The 26,097-nt window shown below is 42.2% G+C and overlaps 1 protein-coding gene across 2 annotated transcripts in view; it reads right to left on the minus strand.

Annotated features, from left to right (window-relative positions):
- Positions 1–7,649: 7,649 nt before the first annotated feature.
- The window catches only part of LOC122327341, a 45,233-nt gene continuing 26,785 nt past the window's right edge, over positions 7,650–26,097 (minus strand). For both annotated transcript variants that reach the window (XM_043222640.1, XM_043222639.1), the window contains 5 exons: positions 25,652–25,927; positions 12,101–12,361; positions 11,371–11,697; positions 11,026–11,148; positions 7,650–9,435 (listed from right to left, as the gene is read on the minus strand). In XM_043222640.1, the coding sequence (XP_043078575.1) occupies positions 9,398–9,435; positions 11,026–11,148; positions 11,371–11,697; positions 12,101–12,361; positions 25,652–25,927 (1,025 nt within the window). In that variant the 3' untranslated portion in view covers positions 7,650–9,397. The remainder of the gene's footprint in view (positions 9,436–11,025; positions 11,149–11,370; positions 11,698–12,100; positions 12,362–25,651; positions 25,928–26,097) is intronic.

A 26,097-nucleotide genomic window follows, 5' to 3' on the forward strand; every position in this document is an offset into this window, starting at 1 on the left:
CGACAACTCATGGAAGACTTCGGTTTCCTTTCTGCATTTTTCTTTTATTAGGGTATGGGGTTTGGGCAGCTTATGTGACTTGGTTGGTTTTATTTTGTTCTTTGATTTGGGCGCCACTCAAGTTCCTTTTCCTAATATCAAGTTCTGTCAATTCTATTTTTTTTTCTTTATTAATCTAAGACCTTTGTTTTTTTGATAGCACCTGTAAATAGTTCTCCTGTAGCTTCAGCAAATGGTGGCCAAATAAATCTTGAAATTAAGCTTAATCCGCATCGTATGGTTATTTCACTGTCAAGTTCAACCTATCCCGTTATACATTTCCTAAGTGTTACGATTTGGACCCTAGACTTCTTTAACAGATCGTAACACCCTCAGTGCATTCAGATTACACTGGTCTTTAAAACTTAAATTAAATTCAATTTGTAGATCAACAGCATTTAATTTCATTATAAATATTAGCAGCAGACAGATGTTTTGGTGTGTTTTTACAGTATTGTATTCTACAGACCGCAACAGGCCTCATTTTTAGTTCTGGAAAGAAATGTGGTTTAATCTGTTCAGTAGATAGTTTATAGCCGTTAGTGGTTGTGTGCATGTCTTGCATTGCTCTATATATTCATTACCGTACTAATACTAGTGCAGTGATCTACTGATAAGAAGTGTTAGCTTCAGCAGAAGTTATTTCCAGCTGCAGCAACACTTATTTCTGAGAAGTTTCCACTCATCTTGTTAACACAAAAAGAAGTCAAGCCTTTAAAAAAAAAAAAAAAAACTTGTAACCTGTATTCCAAAGTAATAATTTACTGCAATTTATGTTATGCATAAGTGATATATTTTAGGAAGTTATCTCTCTTTTTTTAATAATATTAGATTTTTTTTTTTTTTTAAACAGGTACTTTTCCAGTAACAGTTTTTTTAACCATAACTAGCAAAGCAGAATGACAAACAACAACCACCAATGCCATGTCATGGGACTGATTCACAGTCAGTGTGAAACAGACCTCTAACTGACCTTATGATGGGATTTTTTGACCAGTGTAGCCCTGTGCCCCTGGAACTAAAAGGTCAAAATACAAGTAGCTTACTCTGTTCTCCTAGCGCTCACTAGCGCTCACAAGAAGATTCTCTCTAGAATAACTGCTGTTAACAAATAGGTGGCACTTTACACACATCTTACATTAGAGCTGACTCTAGGAAAATGAATACAATTATTTAAAGGAAGATCAAGATTTTTTTTATTAATATTTCTTACGTTCTAAAAACGCGTTTTTTTATCTGCAGTAAAGGGTCAAATATACTGTAATTCTAGTAACGCCTGTAATTCTACTTAGTAATGGCTACACATCAGGCCTATCAGAATACATGAATACAAGCAGTTTAATGCTTTTCACACAACACTTTGAACTGCCTTCAAAAAATTACATAAATATTACAATAAATAAAAATAACAATTCTGCCCTTCACAAAGCCATTCAATATTGTATTAAAAAAATTAAGTTTTACCTTTGAGAGAATCCTGACACAGATTTGTTAGGATTGTGAAGAACTGCACCTGCTCCACCTGCCCAGGTGTACTGAAGTTTAACTGAATTCTTCTTCGGCTACTATGATGTCGTTTGCGGTTGTTAGGAGGTTCACTAAAGAGCCTCATCAATTGTAATATTGTCCAAGTCAATGCTAGACCGTGGGAATGTTTCACCTGCTTCCACCAGGTGAAAAAAAGTAAACGTGATCACGTTGTACAATAAACAATTACTTCTCCGCGTCTGCGCAGAAAAAGCGCATCATAACGCCCCTTAAACTGAGTCTCCAACTCAAGCGGAAGTCCGTGACTTGTTGCAGATGCGCGTGCACGTGAACATGGCGGCACGCGGCGAGATGCGATAAACACATTATAAACATTCTCTTCTAAACTGTTAAATAGGACTCGTTTGTGGATTCAGGTTTGTAAAACTCCAAATGACCTCCCGTTCTGGTAGCTATACACACAATTCAATTGCTAGGACGCTTTAAGTTTGATAGCGAACAACTGCAAAGCTAGCATGTTTTCATTATACGTCATGAGGAAAAGGAAACCGGAAATAAAACCGAAACAATCCACTGTTTCATGAGCTGGAGAACAAAAAGAGAAACTCCCTCAGAAACCGAACAATATCATCACTTCTCACAAAAATAAACGACGTATGTAAATAGTTTAGATATTACGTAAACATAGTTTATATATTAAGGATAACAGACCTAAAAAGTGGGCTACATAGACTAGCATTGTAATAATATATCACGGTATAAATACAGCTCTGTAGCTCCATCTTCTGTTCTTAACCAAGAACTGTCTCCCAATATTAGCTCCACGAAAGAGAACATTTTATTAGACACTATTTACGGTTTATTTTGAGTTGAACAGCTAGTCAGCGTCAGTAAAAGTCAAAGGCTGAATCTTAAAGTGTTAAAGGTACAAGTTTAGTGCATCAGAGACACTCCATTACTCCATAAACAGCACATCTAAGATAATAAACACTTGTTTTGAATCAGGCTCAAAATGGCAAATACTAATAATAAATAATGAAAGCTGAAGATTAAAATAAAAACAATTAGAAAACAATTCAATAATCATATATAAAAAACTGCTTAAAGACGGCTAGCAGTGAAGAAAGTGTCCAGTATGCAGTATAAAATGCGTAAGAATTAACAGAAATCATATGAAATTGTTCGAGTGAGGTCATAGGATTTCGCCACCTACTGAAATATGTACGAATCGCCAGGAGACCAGTTTGTTTTTTTAGATGATATAAAACAAAGGAAGGCAATGCTTTAAGACAAGTCATGTAACGCTTTTAACAAATCACTGAACAGCATCAAATAGGAGAATAGAGAGATAGTGATGTATAATGAAGAGATTAAACACTACTCACCAGAGACGGTCATCATGTGTCACAGAAGACCATACTGATAAAAAAAGAGAAAAATATACTACAAAGATAAAAAATGTGCAGAAATCAACAAAACACAGATCATTTGCTGCTGCTTTCTGTCACTGGCACCTTTTATATGAATTATATTTTCTTCTGCAAGATAAAAACAGCTTGAATAAAACCATGTCACAAACAGGCAAACAAAAGGCCTGAAGCGGTGTCTCTTCTAACCTTTCGATATTAAACGTATTAAATCAAATTTATTTTGAGCTCTCCTTGTCGTGTGATTCTTCACCCCGTGACAGTAGATTTAAAATGAGTTCACGCTCAATGGTTTTAGAAGAACAATGTAGGAAATGTCATATGACATAGGAGATTCAAATGAAAGACACAACAACGAGGCAGCTATGGGGTCGAGCTCTGTGGGCAGCCCTAGTCCTGTGTGTAGGTGGGGCTGTGATGTTGCTGATCGTGTCGCTGGGCCCCGTGATATCTAGCAGGGGACTGCTGGGGCGGAGGAGCATAGTAAGCTCCACCCTGCTGTGGCTGCTGAGGAACGTGTTGGGCTTGAGCCTGCATAGGCTGTTGGCCTTCATCTCTCTGTCTCTTGTGACATTCTCGACCCAATGGCCAGGCTTACCACAATAGTTACAATTGCCTGGTTCACGACTATTCCCCTGAGCCCTCCGTTGCTTACCCTTATGTCTCTGAACTCCCTGTCCTTGCACAACAACACAGGCTACATTTTTCTTACTATCTACAAACATTCCATCGCCTTCTAACGTTCTCAGCTTAACACCTGCATCTTTAATCTTCAAGTTATTACGATCACACAAGTGGTGCTTCAGTACCTCCCTGCAGCTTGGCATACATTTATTCATAGGTCACGGTTGGCTGATTTTACAGACAGCAAATATTTAGTTAGCCGAGTTCTCAAATCGTCCAGCATCTCAGCAGGTTTATCTTTCTAATCAAATTTGACAAACGTCTTCTTTTTGCGGCTTTTGCCATCACCATGATCTTCTGAAAACTCAGTCTGGCCTATTAGGTCTGTGCTAGGATCTAACACGGGCAGGCTGCGATTAGACCCTCCTCATCATATGCTGGGCCTAACTTGTGTTGTAATATAAATCGATAATCAGCACCCACCTATTGGCAATGTTGTGAACAACGAACAAGCATCTCTACAAACACAGCAGGATTCTCAGGTCCAGGAAGCATGGACAGTAAATCTTTCAAAGCGCTGGGGAGGGTGGCTGCACCTCAATTCCCCTTGGCTTCCGCAACCCAGACAGCTACATTAGTCTGGTGCAGGTCAATCTGTGTTTCTGGCTTATCGTTTTTATATTCCGTTTGTTCTAAAAACAGATACAATTTTCCTGGCGGTGGGGAGGCGGAACGCTAGCGGGGGCGAATTCAGAGGGTTACAATACGGCGGCGGCTGGAACTCCTTCTCGAATGAAGGAGAAGGAGGCAGAAAAGGAGCAGGGCAGGTGCCTTTATCTTTTGACGGTTTTGGAACTGTTTTTAGAACAGCTTTAGGCACATAAATATTCTTTTTATCATTCCAAACAGAACTCATTTTATACCATGTGTCATATCCCCTTTCATATAATTATAATCCCACTATGGATCCCCTGCCCACCATAAATCATGTCATTGGCAGATTTCAAATAACTTGGGTCGAATGTCCCTTCTTTTGGGTACGTTCGCCACTGTCTAGCCAGAGTCCATCCATACAAATTATCTAAGAATGGCACTGTGCAATAGCCCCAACCACATCTTCCCATCCAATCTTTGGGTGTCTCGACAGGTTCAGGTTTTGGATAACTGTGTCCAATTTCAACTACAGCGAATCTAAATCTCTTATTAGACCTGTCAGTGAGCCAACCAGTTCAAATTTAATTGAACACGAGAAGTTGGCTCTATGGCGATACAAATAATCAGGTAGTGAAACTATACTTTCTCTGATCAGGTGTATCCCGGGATGAGCCCCCAGAACTGTAGGAAAAACAATGCGTGCACTTCAATCTGCACGCAGCAGGTCCCCTCTGTCTGTATCGCTGGTGGATGTGTACCCTTGGTTCAGCACGCTGGAAGCACAGCTAGAAAACCACACGAGTGAAATCAATCTGGTTTATTCAAACAAATGTCTAATACATCAAGTCTGTCTTCAGCTTATAAAGCTGGGAGGAACTCGGTCCTCAAGCCCTAACATACAAAAGCATATACATATATGGTAATATCATTTAAACAGTTTGAACAGCTCAGCAAAACACAAAGAGTGCAAAAGGTGGGGCGAACACCTTGCGAAAGCAGGATACTTGAGGCACCTTGAGGCGATAGAAGGGGCAGCTGTTATCTAGCCAAAACAGTTCTCGTGCGCACAGGGCGTCTCGGTTGTATTCAGGTCAGAGTTCATACACACACAAAACAGAGAGGGCATAATGTTCCCTCAAACAATTACACATAAAAACTGTTCTGACACAAAAGATAAAACAATATTCACAAACCGTATAATTGAACAGCTCTTTAAAAAAATACTCTCCAAAAATCCGCTGGCGTCAAGGAGACTTGTGAGGGACGGAGAAGATCTGTTTTCCGGGGTTTCCTGTCCGGTTACCAGGTTGTTCTGGTTGTTAGGTGGCTGTTTAGTCAAAAGAGCTTGTCTCTAAACTGTGATAAGGTTCGACTCCTTCCTTAAACAGAGAAACATCAAACAACACAAGAAACCTCGCAGCAAGCGTTTGCGAAATAAGTTGTGAAACGCTCAATGACGGGTTTAGCATCTTCGGTTCGGTTGTTGTTTTTCCCAGCAGCTCATCTGTCACGTGATTCTACTGGAGCTGTGCTCTGATTGGTCAAAATGGCGAGGGCGTGGCTACGAGGCCAGTACTTTGATCGTGTCCACACACACAAACCATCAGATATAACTTGACAAAAATAATAAAAAATAATTAATAAGATAGAATTGCGATGTATTGGAGATTTAAGCGAAATATCTGTAAATAAGTGCACTGATATAAAACTGATACTTGATTAGGCCTATTTGGAAAAATAAACCACACTGGAGGAAATATGACAAATAATAATTTGCTGTTTTTTTTTTTGTAAATGTATATAAAATGTTAATGTGTATATAGAAAAGTTATATGTAATATTAATAATTTACTATCAAGTTATTTTATTGTTCAAAAGTATAACTTGCTCTTTTATGTTGAGCAAAAAACAATATTTTAGTTCTATTTTAGGAAGTTCTGTGGATAAACTACGAATATAACTATATAGTTTTTTTTCTACATAAAACATAAGTGCTTTGGTTCTTATTTACCACGTTAGCAAATAATGAAGTTTATCCCCAGCAGGATGAGCAACAGAGAGAAGAAGAGAGATTAATCTACTGGAGGATGAGCACAGAAACAGAGCTTTCCTTCAAAAAAATAAGATTTAAATACTTCATATTTACATTCATGCATTATTCACAAAAACAAAGTGAATGAATACAGAGTACTGTTTTTTATACTCAATTTTTTTTTACATAAACCTTTACTTTTACATGAACAGCAACATATTTAATTTTCCTGTAAAGTGATTTTCTCATCAATAACTGAAATCAATAATATGAAACTGAAAACACAATATAGATCAGTGAAATATATCATCAAATATATCAGAATTATCAGTCAGCATTTTATTTTCTTAAAAACAATACGGTCAACTTCTGAGGCGTTTTCTCTTTTTTAACAGTGGTTTATACGCAAGAAAAAGCAGAAAATAAACGTTTAGAAATTAACGTCATTTCTAAGTCAAGTAAGAATATGAGGACTAAAACCTTTTCTCATCAAAGCAAATAAAAGTCTTCACTCAGCTTTACCAAAGCACAAACGGTTTGATTTCAGTCACTCTTCACGTGTATGTTTGTCAAACCAAATGCAATAAAATTATATACATTTCATCACTGTGCAAACAAAGACACAAATGTATCAGATTAAATAAGTTTTAAGGTCTGACCACTAAGCTTCCTTGCTCTTTGTTTGTATTTTTCAGTGATCACATTATCAATGTGGAGAGAGCGTTTGTGGATGTGCTTCTCTAGTTTCTCCATTCTTACCCAAGTTGGTGCTATTACTGGTTGCAAAACCAAAGAAGGGAAGAGCAAATCCTGCACTTGGTTACTAAGTTTGGTGTAAGCAACTTGAGTTTGTTCAAGGACAACCAGGAAAAGCCACAATGTACGCATCAACTTTGAGAAATTTTTAATAAATTCCTTCAGGGATGAAAAATCTCAGGCTTTAAGTTAATTCTTGCTCCTTGATTAAAGCCTTTTTTCAAACTGAGGCAGACATTGAGACTAAAGTCCCTCATGTCAATTCATGTATATACACATCTTATAACATACTAGGACTGTAACGAAGAGTCAAAGACAGTTGGATCCATGTGCGACAAGACTTTAATCGTGGTCAGGCAGGCAAGGTCAGACAGGAGCAGTCAGTACAATACAGGTGAGATCAAAGAAGTACAGTCCTGACAAAAGTCTTGTCGCTTATCTATTTTGTAGAAACACCTGCTATTAACCTTGCTATTATTGACTTTTAAGTAATCAATCGGTGTTAGAAATAGCTCGTATGAACAGCTAAAACCCTCCCAAATGATGTTTAATGCACTGAAATAAATTAGTTTCACTGAGAAAAGATTTATCATTTAATCAAAACAGAAAGGTCAAATTTTGGTAAGACAGAAATTGAACAAATTTACTGCAAATACTAAAATATGTCAGCAAATTAAGTAGTGGTGCTGTGAGATCCAAATTTAATATCTTGTATGACTTCCATGAGCTTGAAGGACTGCATCCATGTGGTTTGGCAAGGATTCACACACCTTATTGATGAAGTCATCAGGAATAGCAAAGAAAGCAGTCTTACAAGCCTCCCAGAGTTCATCAATATTTTTTGGTTTCGTCTTCCATGCTTCCTCTTTCATCCCACCCCACATATGCTCAATGATGTTCAAGTCTGGTCACAGGGCTGGCCAATCCTGGAGCATCTTGATCTTCTTCGCCCTGAGGAACTTTGATGCGGAGATGGAAGTATGCGATGGAGCACCATCCTGCTGCAGAATTTGGCCTCTTTTATGGTTTGTAATATAAGATGTAGCTAAGATTTCTTGATATTTTAGACTATTGATGTTGCCTTCCACCCTGCAGATCTCTTGTACACCCCCATACTGGATGTAACCCCAGACCATGATTTTTCCGCCACCAAACTTCACTGTTTTCTGGGTGAATCTCGGATCCATGCGGGCTCCAGTAGGTCTCCTGCAATATTTGCGGTGACTGTGGTGTAATTCAACAGAAGATTCATCTGAAAAATCCACCTTCTGACACTTTTTCCAGCGTCCATCCTTTTAGCAGGCTGTGGGCCTTGGCAAATGCCACACGGTTTTTCAATTGTCTTTTGTTGAGTGCTGGCTTCTGGGCACTGATTCGACGATGGAGGCCATTTCGAGATAGAATCCGACAAACTGTTCTGGTTGACATGGGGACTTCAGGTGACCAGGTCTTGTGGAGCTCTGCTGCAGTGGAAAATGAGCTGGCCTTGGATTTTCGAGCCAACAAAAGGTCCTCTCGAGCAGTTGTCTTGCGGGGTCTGCCTGACCTGGGCTTGTCAAAAACGTCTCCAGTCTCTTCAAATTTTTTTTTTCCTCTGTACTTGACACTGAGACACATTGAAGGTGTCTGCCACATCAGCAGTGGATCTGGTCTTCAGCCTCTTGATAATCAACACTTTAGTCTCAGGGTGAATCTTAGGCATGTTTGCAGAGGTCTAGTTGCACTTGATGTGAAGGTCTAGTATACTGGGGTTCTTTTTATACACACCTGAGACCTAATTGATCCATTCTTAGTCACAGGTGAAGCTCATATGACAAGGCGACAACACTTATGTCTTTGCAAAAATTGACTCAATGGGCTTTACCAAGCTGTGAATATTAGAATACTTTTTGACAGTTTCGTTTTGCACTGAAACATTATTACAAAAGCTGTTGGGATTAAAATGAGCCATTTCTTGTAAAAAAATCTTGATTAGAAATATATTTCAGCAGCACTTCAGGTCAATTCGTACACAAGCGACAAGACTTTTGTCAGGGACTGTAAGCGATAACAGGCAGAAGGTCGGTAGGCAGGCAGAGAACAATCAGAGAACAAATACAAACTAAGTCAGCAACAGGGAATCAAACACGGGGATGAACGCTCAGAATTGCAGCCGGAACTAACAAGACTTCGCCGTGAGTGTTTGAGAGGAAGTTCCTTATATAGGGTGTGGTGATGGGAAACACCTGGCAGGGCTAATCAGCCCAAGGCACGGGGTTATGTGAAACTGAGTCCGTGACGATCAGTATTCGGGTGAGGGCTCCCTCCGGTGGCGGTTGGAGAGAGCCACAGAGGTGCTGTTTGTGACAAGGATGTACTAGACAAATTTGTCTCTTCATTAATAGGACCATCTGCGCCCTCTTTGTCCTTTCTCTTCTAAATTGAGGGAAGAGAAAACAAACAGACAAACAAAAACAAGTGAGAAGAGAAAAAGAGTCTGAACTCATCACATAACACTGATGAAGCACTGTAATAAGTGTTTAATAAATTAATTATTGAAGTAACAAATATAACATGGTTTTGGTTAATTGCTAAATAATTTACCCACGTTTGACCAATAATTTAATAAAAACTGTTGTACAGAGGACTATAGCAAACCTAAAAGAAAATAATGGGTGAATTATTAATAGTGCTTCAAAGAGTATAGAAAAATAGAAATGACTAAACAAGCATAAATATCTTGTTAAAATGAGTAGTTGTTTTTCTCTTATTATTAAATTATTATTACAATTTAAAACAGTATTTTTATTTCTTAGTCAAAACGAATCAGTGTTAATGTTGTTAGGATCTGAAAGAACATCGTGATACACATCTTACAGTGTTTGGTTTTCCTAATAGACCCAATGTCTTGCTGAAAGCAAACAGATTTGAAATATACTGTAAATCTTTCATTTCCATATAGACATGAAGCAGTCATTCATAGATTTATCTTCCAACAAGACAATGATCCAAAACAAAGCAAAATCTACTATGGAATGGTTCACAAATAAACATATCCAGGTGTTAGAATGGCCAAGTCAAAGTCCAGACCTGAATCCAATCGAGAATCTGTGGAAAGAACTGAAAACTGCTGTTCACAAACGCTCTCCATCCAACCTCACTGAGCTCGAGTTTCAGCCTCTCAATGTGCAAAACTGATAGAGACATACCCCAAGCGACTTATAGCTGTAATCGCAGCAAAAGGTGTTGCTACAAACTATTAACTTGAGGGGGCTGAATAATTTTGCATGCCCAATTTTTCCATTTTTTATTTGTTAGAAAAGTTTCAAATATCCAATAAATTTCATTCCACTTCATGATTGCGTCCCACTTGTTGATTCTTCACAAAACATTACATTCGTATAGCTTTATGTTTGAAGCCTGAAATGTGGCAAAACGTCACAAAGTTCAAGGTTGCCGAATACTTTCCCAAGGCACTGTATGTATAAATATAAGAACATGTATCTCTGCTTGTTGATCTTTTTGCTACATTGTGTCTCAAACAAAACTCATATTTGATGTCACGACCTTTGTATTAATATCTTATAAGCAGACGGACTGTGCTCTTTCAGAAGATGAATAAAGCCAGCCATACGTTCTAATGGGTCGTATTTCAGGGATTTAGTCAATGAACTCTACGGGGTATTGGTTGGAGGACAGGATGTTTTTCTTCTAACTTTCTTTAACTGCACAGTGTGTCCATTTGGTTGCTTGTTCAATAAAACTTAGTTTAGTATTTCCAGTTATGCATGTTTTCTCAGAGTATGTTCAGAACGACACACAGGTGGCTAAAGTGAAAAAACTCAGTAAGATCAGTTCTGGCTTTATTATTTCTGTATTAGTGATGTTTCTTCAGTGATGCTGTTTAATAATAAATATTCTTAATACCACCACAGTAATGAAGACACATCACACTCTGCTGAGATCAAACAGTATCATCTTAATCTTTCTCCCTGTACTATATGTACCATGTTGTATGATACTTACCCCTGATTGTTCTAGGTTTCTTGCAGCGACGACGGCAGATCAGAAAAGCAGCAACAGCAGCAACAGCAACAACACCAGCAATAACACCAACACAAATCCTTGCTACAGCAGCTGGAGACAGACCTGAAACAGACATCAGTGTGAACGTGTGTATGATCTATAACACACTTACAGATACTTCAATATTTAGAAATGTAGCAAAACATAAACTGTCAAATAATATGAGATTCCTCTACACTCTCTCTCTGTGTTTAATCTGGCATAGGCTATAACTGTAGTCTTGTCAGAATGCGTGTTGATAATATAATAAAAATGTCTTGTTTTTAAAAGACTTGAGTTACTCACAACTGACACAAACACTGAAGCTCTTCTGTATGGTATATGTTCCGTTGATGATCTTTAGTTGATAAAGTCCAGTGTGTTCAGTGCTGGACCTCACAATGTAGAGATCTCCAGTTTTAATATCTACATCCAGTTTGTTTTTAAATCTCACGTCACTGCTGTATGAAGGAGTGTTGCTCTTTCCATCGGTTTTTGCTATAGAGAGATGATCAAACATCCACTCTTTTGAAACATCACTCTGCGTATCATCAACATTACTGTGTAGAGTCAAAGATTCTCCAGTCACCACTGATACTGTCTTCACGCCATCTTTCTCATTACTAAACACACCTGCAAACAAACACAAACCATTTCTCTGAGATTTAATTCTTATAACAAAGAAGAAGCCCTAACACTTATGAGATCAATGCATCTGGTTAAAGACATCTTCACATGACAATGATTAGAAATATGTGCAAAATAATGATTTTACTGTTTGCTATTACAGAAGTCTTGATTTCCTTAAAGAGTGATCTGGATTTGACTCTGAAACACTGGATTCAACATTTCATGAAACTTGGATGAAAAGGCTCTATCTGTATCTGTATCCATACACCTTTATAGACCTGAGACACAGTGGTCTTCCTCTAGAGGTCACTTGGCAGCTCAAAATCTTTCATTAGAGTGATCAGAGTCAAAATATAAAGAAATGTAGAATATAACAGAATCTTATAACATGATTTGATTTACTCACCATTAATATTAACATGAAAATTCCTGAGTAAGACCATAGTCCTGCTACTTGTGATGATATTTACTGTATAATTTCCAGACTGATCTTGTTGGATGTTTCTGATGGTGAAGTCTCCAGTCGTATCATTAATGTTGATTGACTGAGTGATGTGGTTGTCTTGATTGTCAAACCATAAAACCGCATTCTTTCCTGGTATTATATTAAAATGAGTGTGTAGAGTGACAGAATCTCCCTTCATCAGCGACACTGACACCGTAGCATCTGTCTCAAGAACAAACACATGAAGAGAACAAGAAAGTTTTGAGAGTTTTATAATGCTTTCAGCAGAAAAAAGGTGAGTGTGAAATACCCAGAACATCCATAAAATCTACTTTAAACTTGCATTTAGAGTATTTTCTATTACATTATTATTACATTAACCTGATTACCATATGGGTGCAAGATAATAATCAGCCGATATGTTTGGACAATGCGGCATTTAATTATATATACATACTGTATATACACACACACACACTTTTTTTTGTACTTATTACTTATATTTATTTTATTTGTAGAATTTAAAAAAATTAAAAACCCTGTAAATACTTTTTAAAAAAACCTTACTTAGCTTGTAGCGTATAGAGATACAGTTTCAGATTAGCTTTTTACTGATAACTTTTATACATATTGTCACGAATGAGCGGTTTGAGGCGTGCGGATCCATTTGCAGGCTTTTATTAAATGAAGACATGGTCAAAACAGGCAGGCGTCCAACAGGGCAAACAGGAGTATCAGAGACGAGGCAAACACAAAATCCAAGAACAGGCGAAGGTCAGGTCAGGCAGCAAACAATCAGAATATCCAAAGACAGGCAGGGTCAAAACCAGGGAAACAGGAAACTAGAAACAAACCAATAGCAATCCAAACAATGAAACAGGCGAACAATGCAACCTGCAGGTGAGTGGTTTGCTGCAGTATTTATAGTCCACTGCCAGGAAGTAGCAGCAGAGGAAGTGATCACCGATCACCCAGAGGTAAGAGCTCCCTCTGCTGGCTTGGTGACATAGCCCCCTCCTAGGAGCGACTCCTGGCGCTCCACAAGACAAACAACACAAAACAAAACTAGGAGCTTGGGAGGGGTTCCAGGAAGGAGTCAGCAGACAGAGTCCAGGGAGGAAGAGACGAGAGGAGGAGCCAGGGAGAAGATAGGAGGAGTCCGGAGTGGGAGGCGATCCAGAGCCCGGCCATGATGGTCCTTGGTAGCGCCGACAGAGGTAGGAGCCATGGAGGGGCGGCCATCGACTCCATGGGGCCAACCGATGGCGGCGGAGCGGTGGTCGAGAGACTGAGGCGGAGGCGGAGAGCCGAAGAGCCAGGGTGACACAGGCGCTGGAGGTCCTAGGCGACACCGCAGGCTTCGGCGACTGATGAGAGGCGGGGGACGAGTAGGGCGTGGCGAAGCCAGAGCGACAGAGGACTGAGATGGAGCTGGAGGAGTGGAATCCTGAGGCGACGGATGGTCGACGACCGACCAAGGCGTAGCCGGAGAGGCGATGGAGCCTGGTGGAGCTGGTGGACTGACGGAGCACGGTGGAGAGGAGGGAGCTAGAAGCCCAGGGGAGCCGATGGGTCTACAAGCCGATGTGGAGTCTGGGACTCGGAGGCTTTGCACGGGCGCGGGCACTGGAGGCTTTGCACGGGCGCGGGCACTGGAGGCTTTGCAAGGGGCGCGGGCACTGGAGGCTTTGCAAGGGCGCGGGCACTGGAGGCTTTGCACGGGCGCGGGCACTGGAGGCTTTGCACGGGCGCGGGCACTGGAGGCTTTGCACGACAGGCGGGCGGCGGCCATCTTGGGAAGCGGCTCTGGGCGGGCGGCGCCATCTTGGGAAGCGGCTCTGGCGGGCGGCGGCCATCTTGGGAAGCGGCTCTGGGCGGGCGGCCATCTTGGGAAGCGGCTCTGGCGGCGGGCGGCCATCTTGGGAAGCGGCTCTGGCGGGCGGCGGCCATCTTGGGAAGCGGCTCTGGGGCGGGCGGCGGCCATCTTGGGAAGCGGCTCTGGGCGGGCGGCGGCCATCTTGGGCAGCGGCTCTGGGCGGGCGGCGGCCATCTTGGGCAGCGGCTCGGGAAGAAGGCGGCCATCTTGGGCAGCGGCTCGGGAAGAAGCGGCCATCTTGGGCAGCGGCTCGGGAAGAAGGCGGCCATTACAGGAGTTGATGCGGTGTCCTTTTCCTCCTCAACACCCAATGTGAAAGCTGACCCCACAGTCACTAAACCGAACTCAATAAACTGAGCAAGTGACTCACGTAGACCCTCTTGAACAAGTTTAGTCTTGAGTGGCTGATTTATTCCCTCGTGAAAAAACTCGATCAATAAACAGTCTGGTAGGTCAGAGAGGTAAGCCATGTCCAGAAATTCCTGAGTATAACCCTCAAGTGATCGGGTGCCCTGCTTGAGGGTTAGCAAAGACATTGCGAGGCGCCTACCTGGCCATGGTTCGGGTGAAAAGCCGTTGGATCCTGGTGTGAGGTTGCATTCTGTCACGAATGAGCGGTCTGAGGCGTGCGGATCCATTTGCAGGCTTTTATTACATGAAGACATGGTCAAAACAGGCAGGTGTCCAACAGGGCAAACAGGAGTATCAGAGGCGAGGCAAACACAAAATACAAGAACACGCGAAGGCCAGTTTAATATTTTCTGTTTCCTTAAGACCAGTGAGTAAAGTGACAGTATCTCCCTGCAGCACTGATACTGACTCCACGTCATCTGTCTCAACAACAGATACATGAAACAAACAGAAACAGTTTTAAGAGATTAAACTTGAAATGCTGTCTGGAGTATAAAATAAATCAGACTTAAAGCGAACATGATTTCTACTGAGGGAAAGAAAAGAGATGTGTTTAGAAGATCAATTGATTCAAGAGCAAGTGAACATGAGCATATTTACAGGTGTTTGGAAATGTATTAATTGAACTAAATGATTCAAAGCTCTGTTTTCCACTGAATTCAATATGAAATTAGGTACAACACATATATATCTAAACTATTCATGGAAAAGGAATCTAAATATATTTAATATTACTTTGATGTACTCACCCCTGACAGTCACATTGAATGATCTGTGTACGGTGTATCTGCTTCTAGTACTAATGATCTCAACTTCATAAAGTCCAGACTGTTCAGTTGTGATGTTCTTGAAGATAAGAGAACCAGTCTGGTCCAGGTGTGTGTTTCTGAATCTCTCTTCAGATGTGGAGATGATTTCAGCTAAAAGAGATTCCTCTTGTCTAAACCTCCATCGTATCACATCATCTTTCTGTAGATCAGTATGACCAGTCGGTAGAGTGACTGAATCTCCCTCCATCACCGACACTGACTTCACTTCAGCAGCAGACACTGAAGAACAAACACAAACAGATTCTGTCAGGTATCACTTTTCTAACAGTCTCTAAACAGATTTAACACAGATCTTGTTTAATGAGTTTCTTTCAGTATTTTCTTCAAGTATTCCTTCCACGCCCGACAATATCCCCAGTCGAGGTTAGCTGATGGGAACCTGCTAACCTCGACTGGGGATATTGTCGGGCGGGGAAGGAATACTTTGAGGACCTCCTCAATCCCGTCAACACGTCTTCCACTGAGGAGCAGAGGCCGGGGATCCGGGGGACTCGACCATTACCCTGGCTGAGGTCACTGAGGTGGTTGAGAAGCTCCTCGGTGGCAAGGCACCAGGGGTGGACGAGATCCGCCCGGAATACCTCAGGTCTCTGGATGTTGTGGGGCTGTCTTGGCTGACACGCCTCTGCAGCATCGCGTGGGACGCGGGGAAAGTGCCTCTGGACTGGCAGGCGGGGTGGTGGTTCCTCTTTTAAGAAGGGGACCGGAGGGTGTGCTCCAACTATAGGGGATCACACTTCTCAGCCTCCTGGGAAAGTCTATGCCAGGGTACTGAGAGGAGAATCCGCCCGATAGTTGAACCTCGGCTTCAAGAGGAACAATGCGGGTTTCGCCTGGATGTGGAACACTGGACCAGCTCTATACCCTCTCCAGGATGCTGGAGGGTTCCTGGGGAGTTTGCCCAACCAGTCTACATGTGTTTTGTGGATTTGGAGAAGTCATTCGACCGGGTTCCTCGTGGTGTCCTGTGGGGGTGCTCTGGGAATATGGAGTAAGGGGCCCTTTGCTAAGGGCTGTCCGATCCCTGTATGATCAGAGCAGGAGCTTGGTTCGCATTGCCGGCATTAAGTCAGACTTGTTTCCAGTGCATGTTGGACTCCGACAGGGCTGCCCTTTGTCACCGGTCCTGTTCATTATTTTTATGGACAGGATTTCTAGGCGCAGTCAGGGGCCGGAGGGGGTCTGGTTTGGTGACCACAGGATAGCTTCTCTGCTTTTTGCTGATGATGTTGTTCTGTTGGCTGCATCTGGCCAAGACCTACAGTGTGTGCTGGGGCGGTTTGCAGCTGAGTGTGAAGCGGCAGGGATGAAAATCAGCACCTCCAAGTCTGAGGCCTTGGTCCTCAGTCGGACAAGGGTGGCTTGCCCCCTTCAGGTTGGTGGGGAGCTCCTGCCCCAGGTGGAGGAGTTTAAGTATCTTGGGGTCTCGTTCACGAGTGAGGGAAGGATGGGCGCAGAGATTGACAGGCGGATCGGTGCAGCTTCTGCAGTAATGCAGTCATTGTACTGGTCTGTCATGGTGAAAAAAGAGCTGAGCCGCAAGGCGAAGCTCTCGATTTACCGGTCGATCTTCGTTCCTACTCTCACCTATGGTCATGAGCTTTGGGTCATGACCGAAAGGACGAGATCCCGGATACAAGCGGCCGAAATGAGTTTCCTCCATAGGGTGGCTGGGCGCTCCCCTTAGAGATAGGGTGAGGAGTTCAGTCACTCGGGAGGAGCTCGAGTAGACCCGCTGCTCCTCCACATCGAGAGAGGCCAGCTGAGGTGGCTCGGGCATCTGTTCCGGATGCCTCCCGGACGCCTCCCAAGGAGGTGTTCCGGGCATGTCTCGGCTGGCCTGGGAGCGCCTCGGTGTCCCCGGAAGAGCTGGAGGAAGTGTCTGGGGAGAGGGAAGTCTGGGCATCCCTGCTTAGACTGTTGCCCCGCGACCCGGCCCCGGATAAGCGGAGAGAGGAAGAAGAAGAGGAAGAAGAGGAAGAAGAAGAAGAAGAAGAAGAAGAAGAAGAAGATATTCACATTCATGCATTATTCACAAAAACAAAGTGAATGAATACAGAGCACTGTTTTTATACTCTATTAATTTTTAAAATGATCTTTCACATAAACATTTAATTTTCCTGTAAAGTAATTTTCTCATCAACAATAACTGAAATCAATAAAATGAAACTGAAAACACAATATAGATCAGTGAAATATATCATTAAGAAACACACAACAGAATTATCAGTCAGCATTTTATTTTCTTAAAACCAATACGGTCAACTTCTGAGGCGTTTTCTCTTTTAACAGCGGTTTATCATAAGCAAAAGCAGAAGAAAATAAATGTTTAGAAATTAACGTCACTTCTAAGTCCTGTAAGAATATGAGGACTAAAACCTTCAATTCAGAAAACACTTCAGATATCACATTCACATCTTATCAGGTGACAGACAGATTTAAAACATTGCTTATATGAGGACCTCTTATAGGTACAATATTTCAAATACAAAACATTTCACCATAAACACTTCAATAAAGCAGAATATGTGTGATGTAACAACAGAAGAACATCAAATAAAAACAACAACCAAAAAAATAAAATAAAATCTTACACATTATCCTTTTATGCAATTATTTCTGCAAAACTTTTCAGGTGTAACATTCAATCGCTGTAACATCCTTCATTACCGTAAATCAGTCAAACTAGCTCTTAGTACAAAAGAATATAAAATAATGCAAAATAAGGATCAGAGCAAACAGCTATCAGCTTCATCATATATCAAAAGCATGTTTCTCTGTTCACATCAAAGCAAATAAAAGTCTTCACTCAGTTTTACTAAAGCACAAACGGTTTGATTTCAGTCACTCTTCATATGTATGTTTGTCAAACCAAATGCAAGTAAGGAAAATAAAATTATATATATTTTATCACTGTGCAAACAAAGACACAAATCTATCAGATTATATATGTTTTAAGGTCTGACCACTAAGCTTCCTTGCTCTTTGTTTGTATTTTTCAGTGATCACATTATCAACGTGGAGAGCGTTTGTGGATGTGCTTCTCCAGTTTCTCCATTCTTACCCAAGTTGGTGCTATTACTGGTTGCAAAACCAAAGAAGGAAAGAGCAAATCCTGCACTTGGTTACTAAGTTTGGTGTAAGCAACTTGAATTTGTTCAAGGACAACCAGAAAAAGCCACAATGTACTCATCAACTTTGAGACGCTACTACTACTTCAGCAACTACTATGCTAAAAACTAACCTGTGAATATCCCAGTAATGTTGCTTAAATGATGCTATGTTTAGTGATTTATATAATCATGTTTGTTTGTTTAGGTTATTAAGCTAAGCATCTGAGAATAAGTATCTAAGCCTAAGCATCTGACAAAACACTGAAAATGAGCAAATGAAGATCTAATTGTTGAAAAATTTTCAATAAATTCCTTCAGGGATGAAAAAATCTCAGGCTTTGAGTTAATTCTTGCTCCTTGATTAAAGCCTTTTTCAAATTAAGGCAGACATTGAGACTAATGTCAAAAACCTCATGTCAATTCATGTATATACACATCTTATAACATACTAGGATCGCTGGACAAATTTGTCTCTTCATTAATAGGACCATCTGCGCCATTTTGTCCTTTCTCTTCTAAAGTGAGGAAGAGAAAACAAACAGACAAACAAAAAAACAAGTGAGAAGAGAAAAGAGTCTTAACTCATCACATAACACTGATGAAGCACTGTAATAAGTGTTTAATAAATGAATTATTGAAGTAACAAATATAACATGGTTTTGGTTAATTGCTAAATAATTTACCCTCGTTTGACCAATAATTTAATAAAAACTGTTGTACAGAGGACTATAGCAAAACTAAAAGAAAATAATGGGTGAATTATTAATAGTGCTTCAAAGAGTATAGAAAAATAGAAATGACTAAACAAGCATAAATATCTTGTTAAAATGAGTAGTTGTTTTTCTCTTATTATTAAATTATTATTACAATTTAAAACAGTATTTTTATTTCTTAGTCAAAACGAATCAGTGTTAATGTTGTTAGGATCTGAAAGAACATCGTGATACACATCTTACAGTGTTTGGTTTTCCTAATAGACCCAATGTCTTGCTGAAAGCAAACAGATTTGAAATATACTGTAAATCTTTCATTTCCATATAGACATGAAGCAGTCATTCATAGATTTATTTTGATGAAATATATAGACTAAATATAGACTTCATTATACACAGTGCCTTGTGAAAGTATTCGCTCCCTTGAACTTTGTGACCTTGTGACCCATTTCAGGCTTCAAACATAAAGCTATAAAACTGTCATTTTTTTAGAAGAATCAACAACAAGTGAGACACAATCATGAAGTGGAACGAAATTTTTTGGATATTTAAAACTTTTCTAACAAATAAAAAACAGAAAAATTGGGCTTTCAGTGCAGCAAACTCTCTCCAGAAGTTCAGTGAGGATATCTGAATGATCCAATGTTGACCCAAATGATGATAAATAGAATCCACCTGAGTGTAATCAAGTCTCAGTATAAATGCACCTGCACTGTGATAGTCTCAGAGGTCTGTTTAAAGCGCAGAGAGCACCATGAAGAACAAGGAACACACCAGACAGGTCCGAGATACTGTTGAGGAGAAGTTTAAAGACGGATTTGGATACAAAAAGATTTCCCAAGCTCTAAACATCCCAAGCCACCTGGGAGACACACCAAACATGTGGAAGAAGGTGCTCTGGTCAGATGAGACCAAAATCAAACTTTTTGGCAACAACGCAAATCGTTATGTTTGGCGAAAAGCAATACAGCTCATCACCCTGAACACACCATCCCCACTGTCAAACATGGTGGTGGCAGCATCATGGTTTGGGCCTGCTTTTCTTCAGCAGGGACAGGGAAGATGGTTAAAATTGATGGGAAGATGGATGGAGCCAAATACAGGACCATTATGGAAGAAAACCTGATGGAGTCTGCAAAAGACCTGAGACTGGGACAGAGATTTGTCTTCCAACAAGACAATGATCCAAAACAAAGCAAAATCTACTATGGAATGGTTCACAAATAAACATATCCAGGTGTTAGAATGGCCAAGTCAAAGTCCAGACCTGAATCCAATCGAGAATCTGTGGAAAGAACTGAAAACTGCTGTTCACAAACGCTCTCCATCCAACCTCACTGAGCTCGAGCTGTTTTACAAGGAGGAATGGGCAAACATTTTGCACATTCATCATTTTCTACCTTAATTTTTCCATTTTTTATTTGTTAGAAAAGTTTCAAATATCCAATAAATTTCATTCCACTTCATGATTGCGTCCCACTTGTTGATTCTTCACAAAACATTACATTCGTATAGCTTTATGTTTGAAGCCTGAAATGTGGCAAAACGTCACAAAGTTCAAGGTTGCGAATACTTTCCCAAGGCACTGTATATATAAATATAAGAACATGTATCTCTGCTTGTTGATCTTTTTGCTACATTGTGTCTCAAACAAAACTCATATTTGATGTCACGACCTTTGTATTAATATCTTATAAGCAGACGGACTGTGCTCTTACTTTCAGAAGATGAATAAAGCCAGCCATACGTTATAATGGTTCGTATTTCAGGGATTTATGCAATGAACTCTACGGGTATTGGTTAGAGGACAGGCTGTTTTTCTTCTAACTTTCTTTAACTGCACAGTGTGTCCATTTGGTTGCTTGTTTAATAAAATTTATTTTAGTTTAGTATTTCCAGTTATGCATGTTTTCTCAGAGTATGTTCAGAACGACACACAGGTGGCTTTTCAGTCTAGTCTAAAGTGAAAAAACTCAGTAAGATCAGTTCTGACTTTATTATTTCTGTATTAGTGATGTTTCTTCAGTGACGCTGTTTAATAATAAATATTCTTAATACCAGCACAGTAATGAAGACACATCATACTCTGCTGAGATCAAACAGTATCATCTTAATCTTTCTCCTGTACTATATGTACCATGTTGTATGATACTTACCCTGATTGTTCTAGGTTTCTTGCAGCGACGACGGTAGATCAGAAAAGCAGCAACAGTGAACAGAACACCAGCAATAAAACCACCAATAACACCACCAATAACACCACCAACACCAATCCCTGCTGCAGCAGCTGGAGACAGACCTGAACCTGAAACAGACATCAGTGTGAGCGTGTGTATGATCTATAACACACTTACAGACACCTAAATATTTATAAATGTAACAAAACATAAACGGTCAAATAATGAGATTCCTCTACACTGTCTCTCTGTGTTTAATCTGGCATAGGCTATAACTGTAGTCTTGTCAGAATGTGTCACCAAGCCAGCAGAGGGAGCTCTTACCTCTGGGTGATCTGCGATCACTCCTCTGCTGCTACTTCCTGTCAGAGGACTATAAATACTGCAGCAAGCCACTCAACTGCAGGTTGCATTGTTTCGCCTGTTTCGTTGTTAGATCGCCCGTGGATTATTGTCTCTGGTTTATCTGGTTTTGACCCTGCCTGTCTTCTGATTCCATGATTGTTTGCTGCCTGACCTGACCACCGCCTGTCTCTGGATTTTGCTATTGTCTTGCCTCTGATATTCCTGTTCGCCCTGTTTGACGCCTGCCTGTTTTGATGCCTTCATTTAATAAAAGCCTGCACATGGATCCATACGCCTCAGACCCTTCATACGTGACAGAATGCAACCTCACACCAGGATCCAGCGGCTTTTCACCCGAACCATGGCCAGGTATGCACCTTGCAATGTCTTTGCTAACCCTCAAGCAGGGCACCCGATCTCTTGAGGATTATACTCAGGAATTTCTGGACCTGGCTTACTTCTCTGATTTACGGACTGTTTGCTAATCGAATTTTTTTCACGAGGAATAAATCAGCCACTCAAAACACAACTTGTTCAAGAGGGTCCACGTGAATCACTTGCACACTTTATTGAGTTTGGTTTAGTGACTGTGGGGTCAGCTCTCACGTTGGGTATTATGGAGGAAGAAGACACTGCATTAATTCCCAAGATGGCTGCCTTCCCGAGCCGCTGCCCAAGATGGCCGCCTTCTTCCCAGAGCCGCTGCCCAAGATGGGCGCCTTCCCGAGCCGCTTCCCAAAATGGCCGCCGCCTGCCCAGAGCCGCTTCCCAAGACGGTCGCCGCCTGCCCAGAGCCGCTTCCCAAGACGGTCGCCGCCTGCCCAGAGCCGCTTCCCAAGACGGTCGCCGCTGCCCAGAGCCGCTTCCCAAGACGGCCGCCGCCTGCCCAGAGCCGCTTCCCAAGGCGGTCGCCGCCTGCCCAGAGCCGCTTCCCAAGACGGTCGCCGCCTGCCCAGAGCCGCTTCCCAAGACGGTCGCCGCCTGCCCAGAGCCGCTTCCCAAGACGGTGCGCCGCCTGCCCAGAGCCGCTTCCCAAGACGGTCGCCGCCTGCCCAGAGCCGCTTCCCAAGATGGTCGCGCCGCCTGCCCAGCGCCGCTTCCCAAGATGGTCGCCGCCTGCCCAGCGCCGCTTCCCAAGATGGTCGCCGCCTGCCCAGCGCCGCTTCCCAAGATGGTCGCCGCCTGCCCAGCGCCGCTTCCCAAGATGGTCGCCGCCTGCCCAGCGCCGCTTTCCAAGATGGCCGCCTGCCGTGCAAAGCCTCCAGTGCCCGCGCCTCGTGCCAAGCCTCCAGTGCCCGCGCCTGCGTGCCCAAGCCTCCAGTGCCCGCGCCTCGTGCCAAGCCTCCAGTGCCCGCGCCTCGTGCCAAGCCTCCAGTGCCCGCGCCTGCGTGCCAAGCCTCCAGTGCCGCGCCTGCGTGCCAAGCCTCCAGTGCCCGCGCCTGCGTGCCAAGCCTCCAGTGCCCGCGTCTGCGTGCCAAGCCTCCAGTGCCCGCGTCTCGTGCCAAGCCTCCAGTGCCCGCGTCTCGTGCCAAGCCTCCAGTGCCCGAGTCTCGTGCCAAGCCTCCAGTGCCCGCGCCTCGTGCCAAGCCTCCAGTGCCCGCGCCTCGTGCCAAGCCTCCAGTGCCCGCCGCGTGCGCGCCGTCCAGTGCCCGCGCCTCGTGCGCCCCGTCCAGTGCCCGCGCCTCGTGCGCCTCCTCAAGTTAACCCACCCTCCCACCCTTACCACACGTCGACGATGGATCCCAGCAGCCCCTGCACTCATCCTCTGCCCTCCACCTGGAGCTCGCCACGGGTCTGCCAGTCTCCATTGCCGCCGTGGGTGAAGGATCCTCGCTTCATCGTCCCGCCTCCGAGCCCGGACTCCAGCTCGGCTTGTAGACCCGTCGGCTTCCCTTAGGCTCCTAGCTCCCTCCTCTCCACCGTGCTCCGTCAATCCACCAGCTTCACCAGGCTCCATCGTCTCTCCGGCTACGCGCCCTGGTCGGTCGTCGACCATCCGTCGCCTCAGGATTCCTCTCCTCCAGCCGCCTCGTCCCTCCGTCCCTCCGGCTCTGTCAGGCTCCTCCCTTCCCCGGCTCTACCTCAGTCCTCTCTGTCACTCTGGCTCCGCGCGTCCCCTCCCCCCCGTCTCGCATCAGTCGCCAAAGCCTGCGGTGTCGCCTGGGACCTCCAGCGCCTCTGCATCACCCTGGCTCTTCTGCTCTCCGCCTTCGCCTCAGTCTCCTCGACCTCCTGCTCCACCGCGCCGTCGGTCGGCTCCATGGGGTTGATGACCGTTCCCTCTCTATGGCTCCTCCTCCGTCGGCTCCACCACTGACCATCATGGCTGGGCTCGGTATCGCCTCCCGCTCCTTACTCCTCCCGTCTTCTCCCTGGCTCCTCCCACGTCTCTTCCTCCCTGGTCTCAGCTTGCTGACTCCTCCTCCCGAACCCCCTCCCAAGCTCCCAGTTATGTTTTGTTTTGTTTGTTTTGTGGAGCGCCAGGAGTCGCTCCTAGGAGGGGCTATGTCACCAAGCCAGCAGAGGGAGCTCTTACCTCTGGGTGATCTGCGATCACTCCCTCTGCTGCTACTTCCTGTCAGAGGACTATAAATACTGCAGCAAGCCACTCAACTGCAGGTTGCATTGTTTCGCCTGTTTCGTTGTTAGATCGCCCGTGGATTATTGTCTCTGGTTTATCTGGTTTTGACCCTGCCTGTCTTCTGATTCCGTGATTGTTTGCTGCCTGACCTGACCACCGCCTGTCTCTGGATTTTGCTATTGTCTTGCCTCTGATATTCCTGTTCGCCCTGTTTGACGCCTGCCTGTTTTGACCATGCCTTCATTTAATAAAAGCCTGCACATGGATCCATACGCCTCAGACCCTTCATACGTGACAGAATGCGTGTTGATAATAATATAATTAAAAAAAAAAAGGTGAGTGTGAAATACCCAGAACATCTGTAAAATCTACTTTAAACTTGCATTTATTGATGCAAACACAATTAAGAGTATTTTTATCCTTTTTAATGACTAACTGAGTTACATCAGTATTACATTACCTTTTACCATATGGGTGCAAGATAATAATAAGCCGATATGTCAGTCAGCATTTAATTATATACACATATATATACATATTTATACACACACACCTTTTTGTAATTATTACTTATATTTTATTATTATGAGATTTACAAAAATAAATAAATCCTTTAAATCCTTTTTTAAAAAACCTTACTTAGCTTGTAGCGTATAGAGATACAGTTTCAGATTAGCTTTTTACTGATAACTTTTAGGCATAAGCCATTGCTTTTTCAATGAAGGTTACTCTTTCACAATCTGTCACAAAAATTACAATGAAATAAAATTACACTGAAAATGTTTACATTAAAAATAGCTGTAAACAATAAATCTAATGAAGTAATCTAATCTAATGAGTTCACAGGATTTACTCATTTTGTACTTTAATGTATTTTCTTATAGCAAAGCTAAACTACCATACCTTCTTTAAAAACTGACTTTTAAAATGCTCCTCATCTTCTCATAAAGAGACACCTGAGGTCTGTCTTCCAAAGCATTCATGAATAACAAACTATTTAAGTTCAGATTTTACGTTTTGAAGTATATGTTCAAAAGAGGAGTGACAGTTAAGGGATTTAAAACCTACAGAACAATTCATTGAAGTTACTCAGTTTGCATTAAATGTGATGCTATTATATCTTTAATTAAATTAATGACATTGAAATATGTGCATATTTAATATACCTGTGTATAAGTCATAGAACAATTTGAACCTTAATTATTTTTAATATATTTTTGTGAAATGGGATTCAATTACTCATCCAGTCAAGTAAACTGCCAAAATCATGTTTAAAAGCCCAGATGACTTAGTATTATACATAAAGACAGATGAATTATACATAAAGGACACTTTAAATATATGTGAAATATATATCAACAATCATTTATCTAAACAATAAACATCTAAATAAGTTACAAATTAAAAGTATACACACATGGTTTCTAAGATCTTCCCTCATTCTACCATAAAATATAAGTACTCACCAGTAACGAGGTATTTCCTACGAAAGATCATTCCTGTTGTGTGGATCTCCACTTCATAATAGTTATACTGATTATTTCTGACATTACTGATGGTGAGGTCCCCAGTAGTACGATTCAGATAAACGTTGCTCCAATTCTTGGTAACAGAGCCGTTTAAGTCAGCAATGGTTTCGTCTCCAGACTTCCACAATATCTGTTTAATTCTTTCTGTTTCCTTAAGACCAGTGAGTAAAGTGACAGTATCTCCCTCCAGCACTGATACTGACTCCACGTCATCTGTCTCAACAACAGATACATGAAAACAAACAGAAACAGTTTTAAGAGATTAAACTTGAAATGCTGTCTGGAGTATAAAATAAATCAGACTTAAAGCGAACATGATTTCTACTGAGGGAATAAAAGAAATGTGTTTATAAGATCATTTGATTCAAGAGCAAGTGAACATG

The sequence above is a fragment of the Puntigrus tetrazona genome, chromosome 22, assembly GCF_018831695.1.
Source record: "Puntigrus tetrazona isolate hp1 chromosome 22, ASM1883169v1, whole genome shotgun sequence".
Classification (NCBI taxonomy): domain Eukaryota; kingdom Metazoa; phylum Chordata; class Actinopteri; order Cypriniformes; family Cyprinidae; genus Puntigrus; species Puntigrus tetrazona.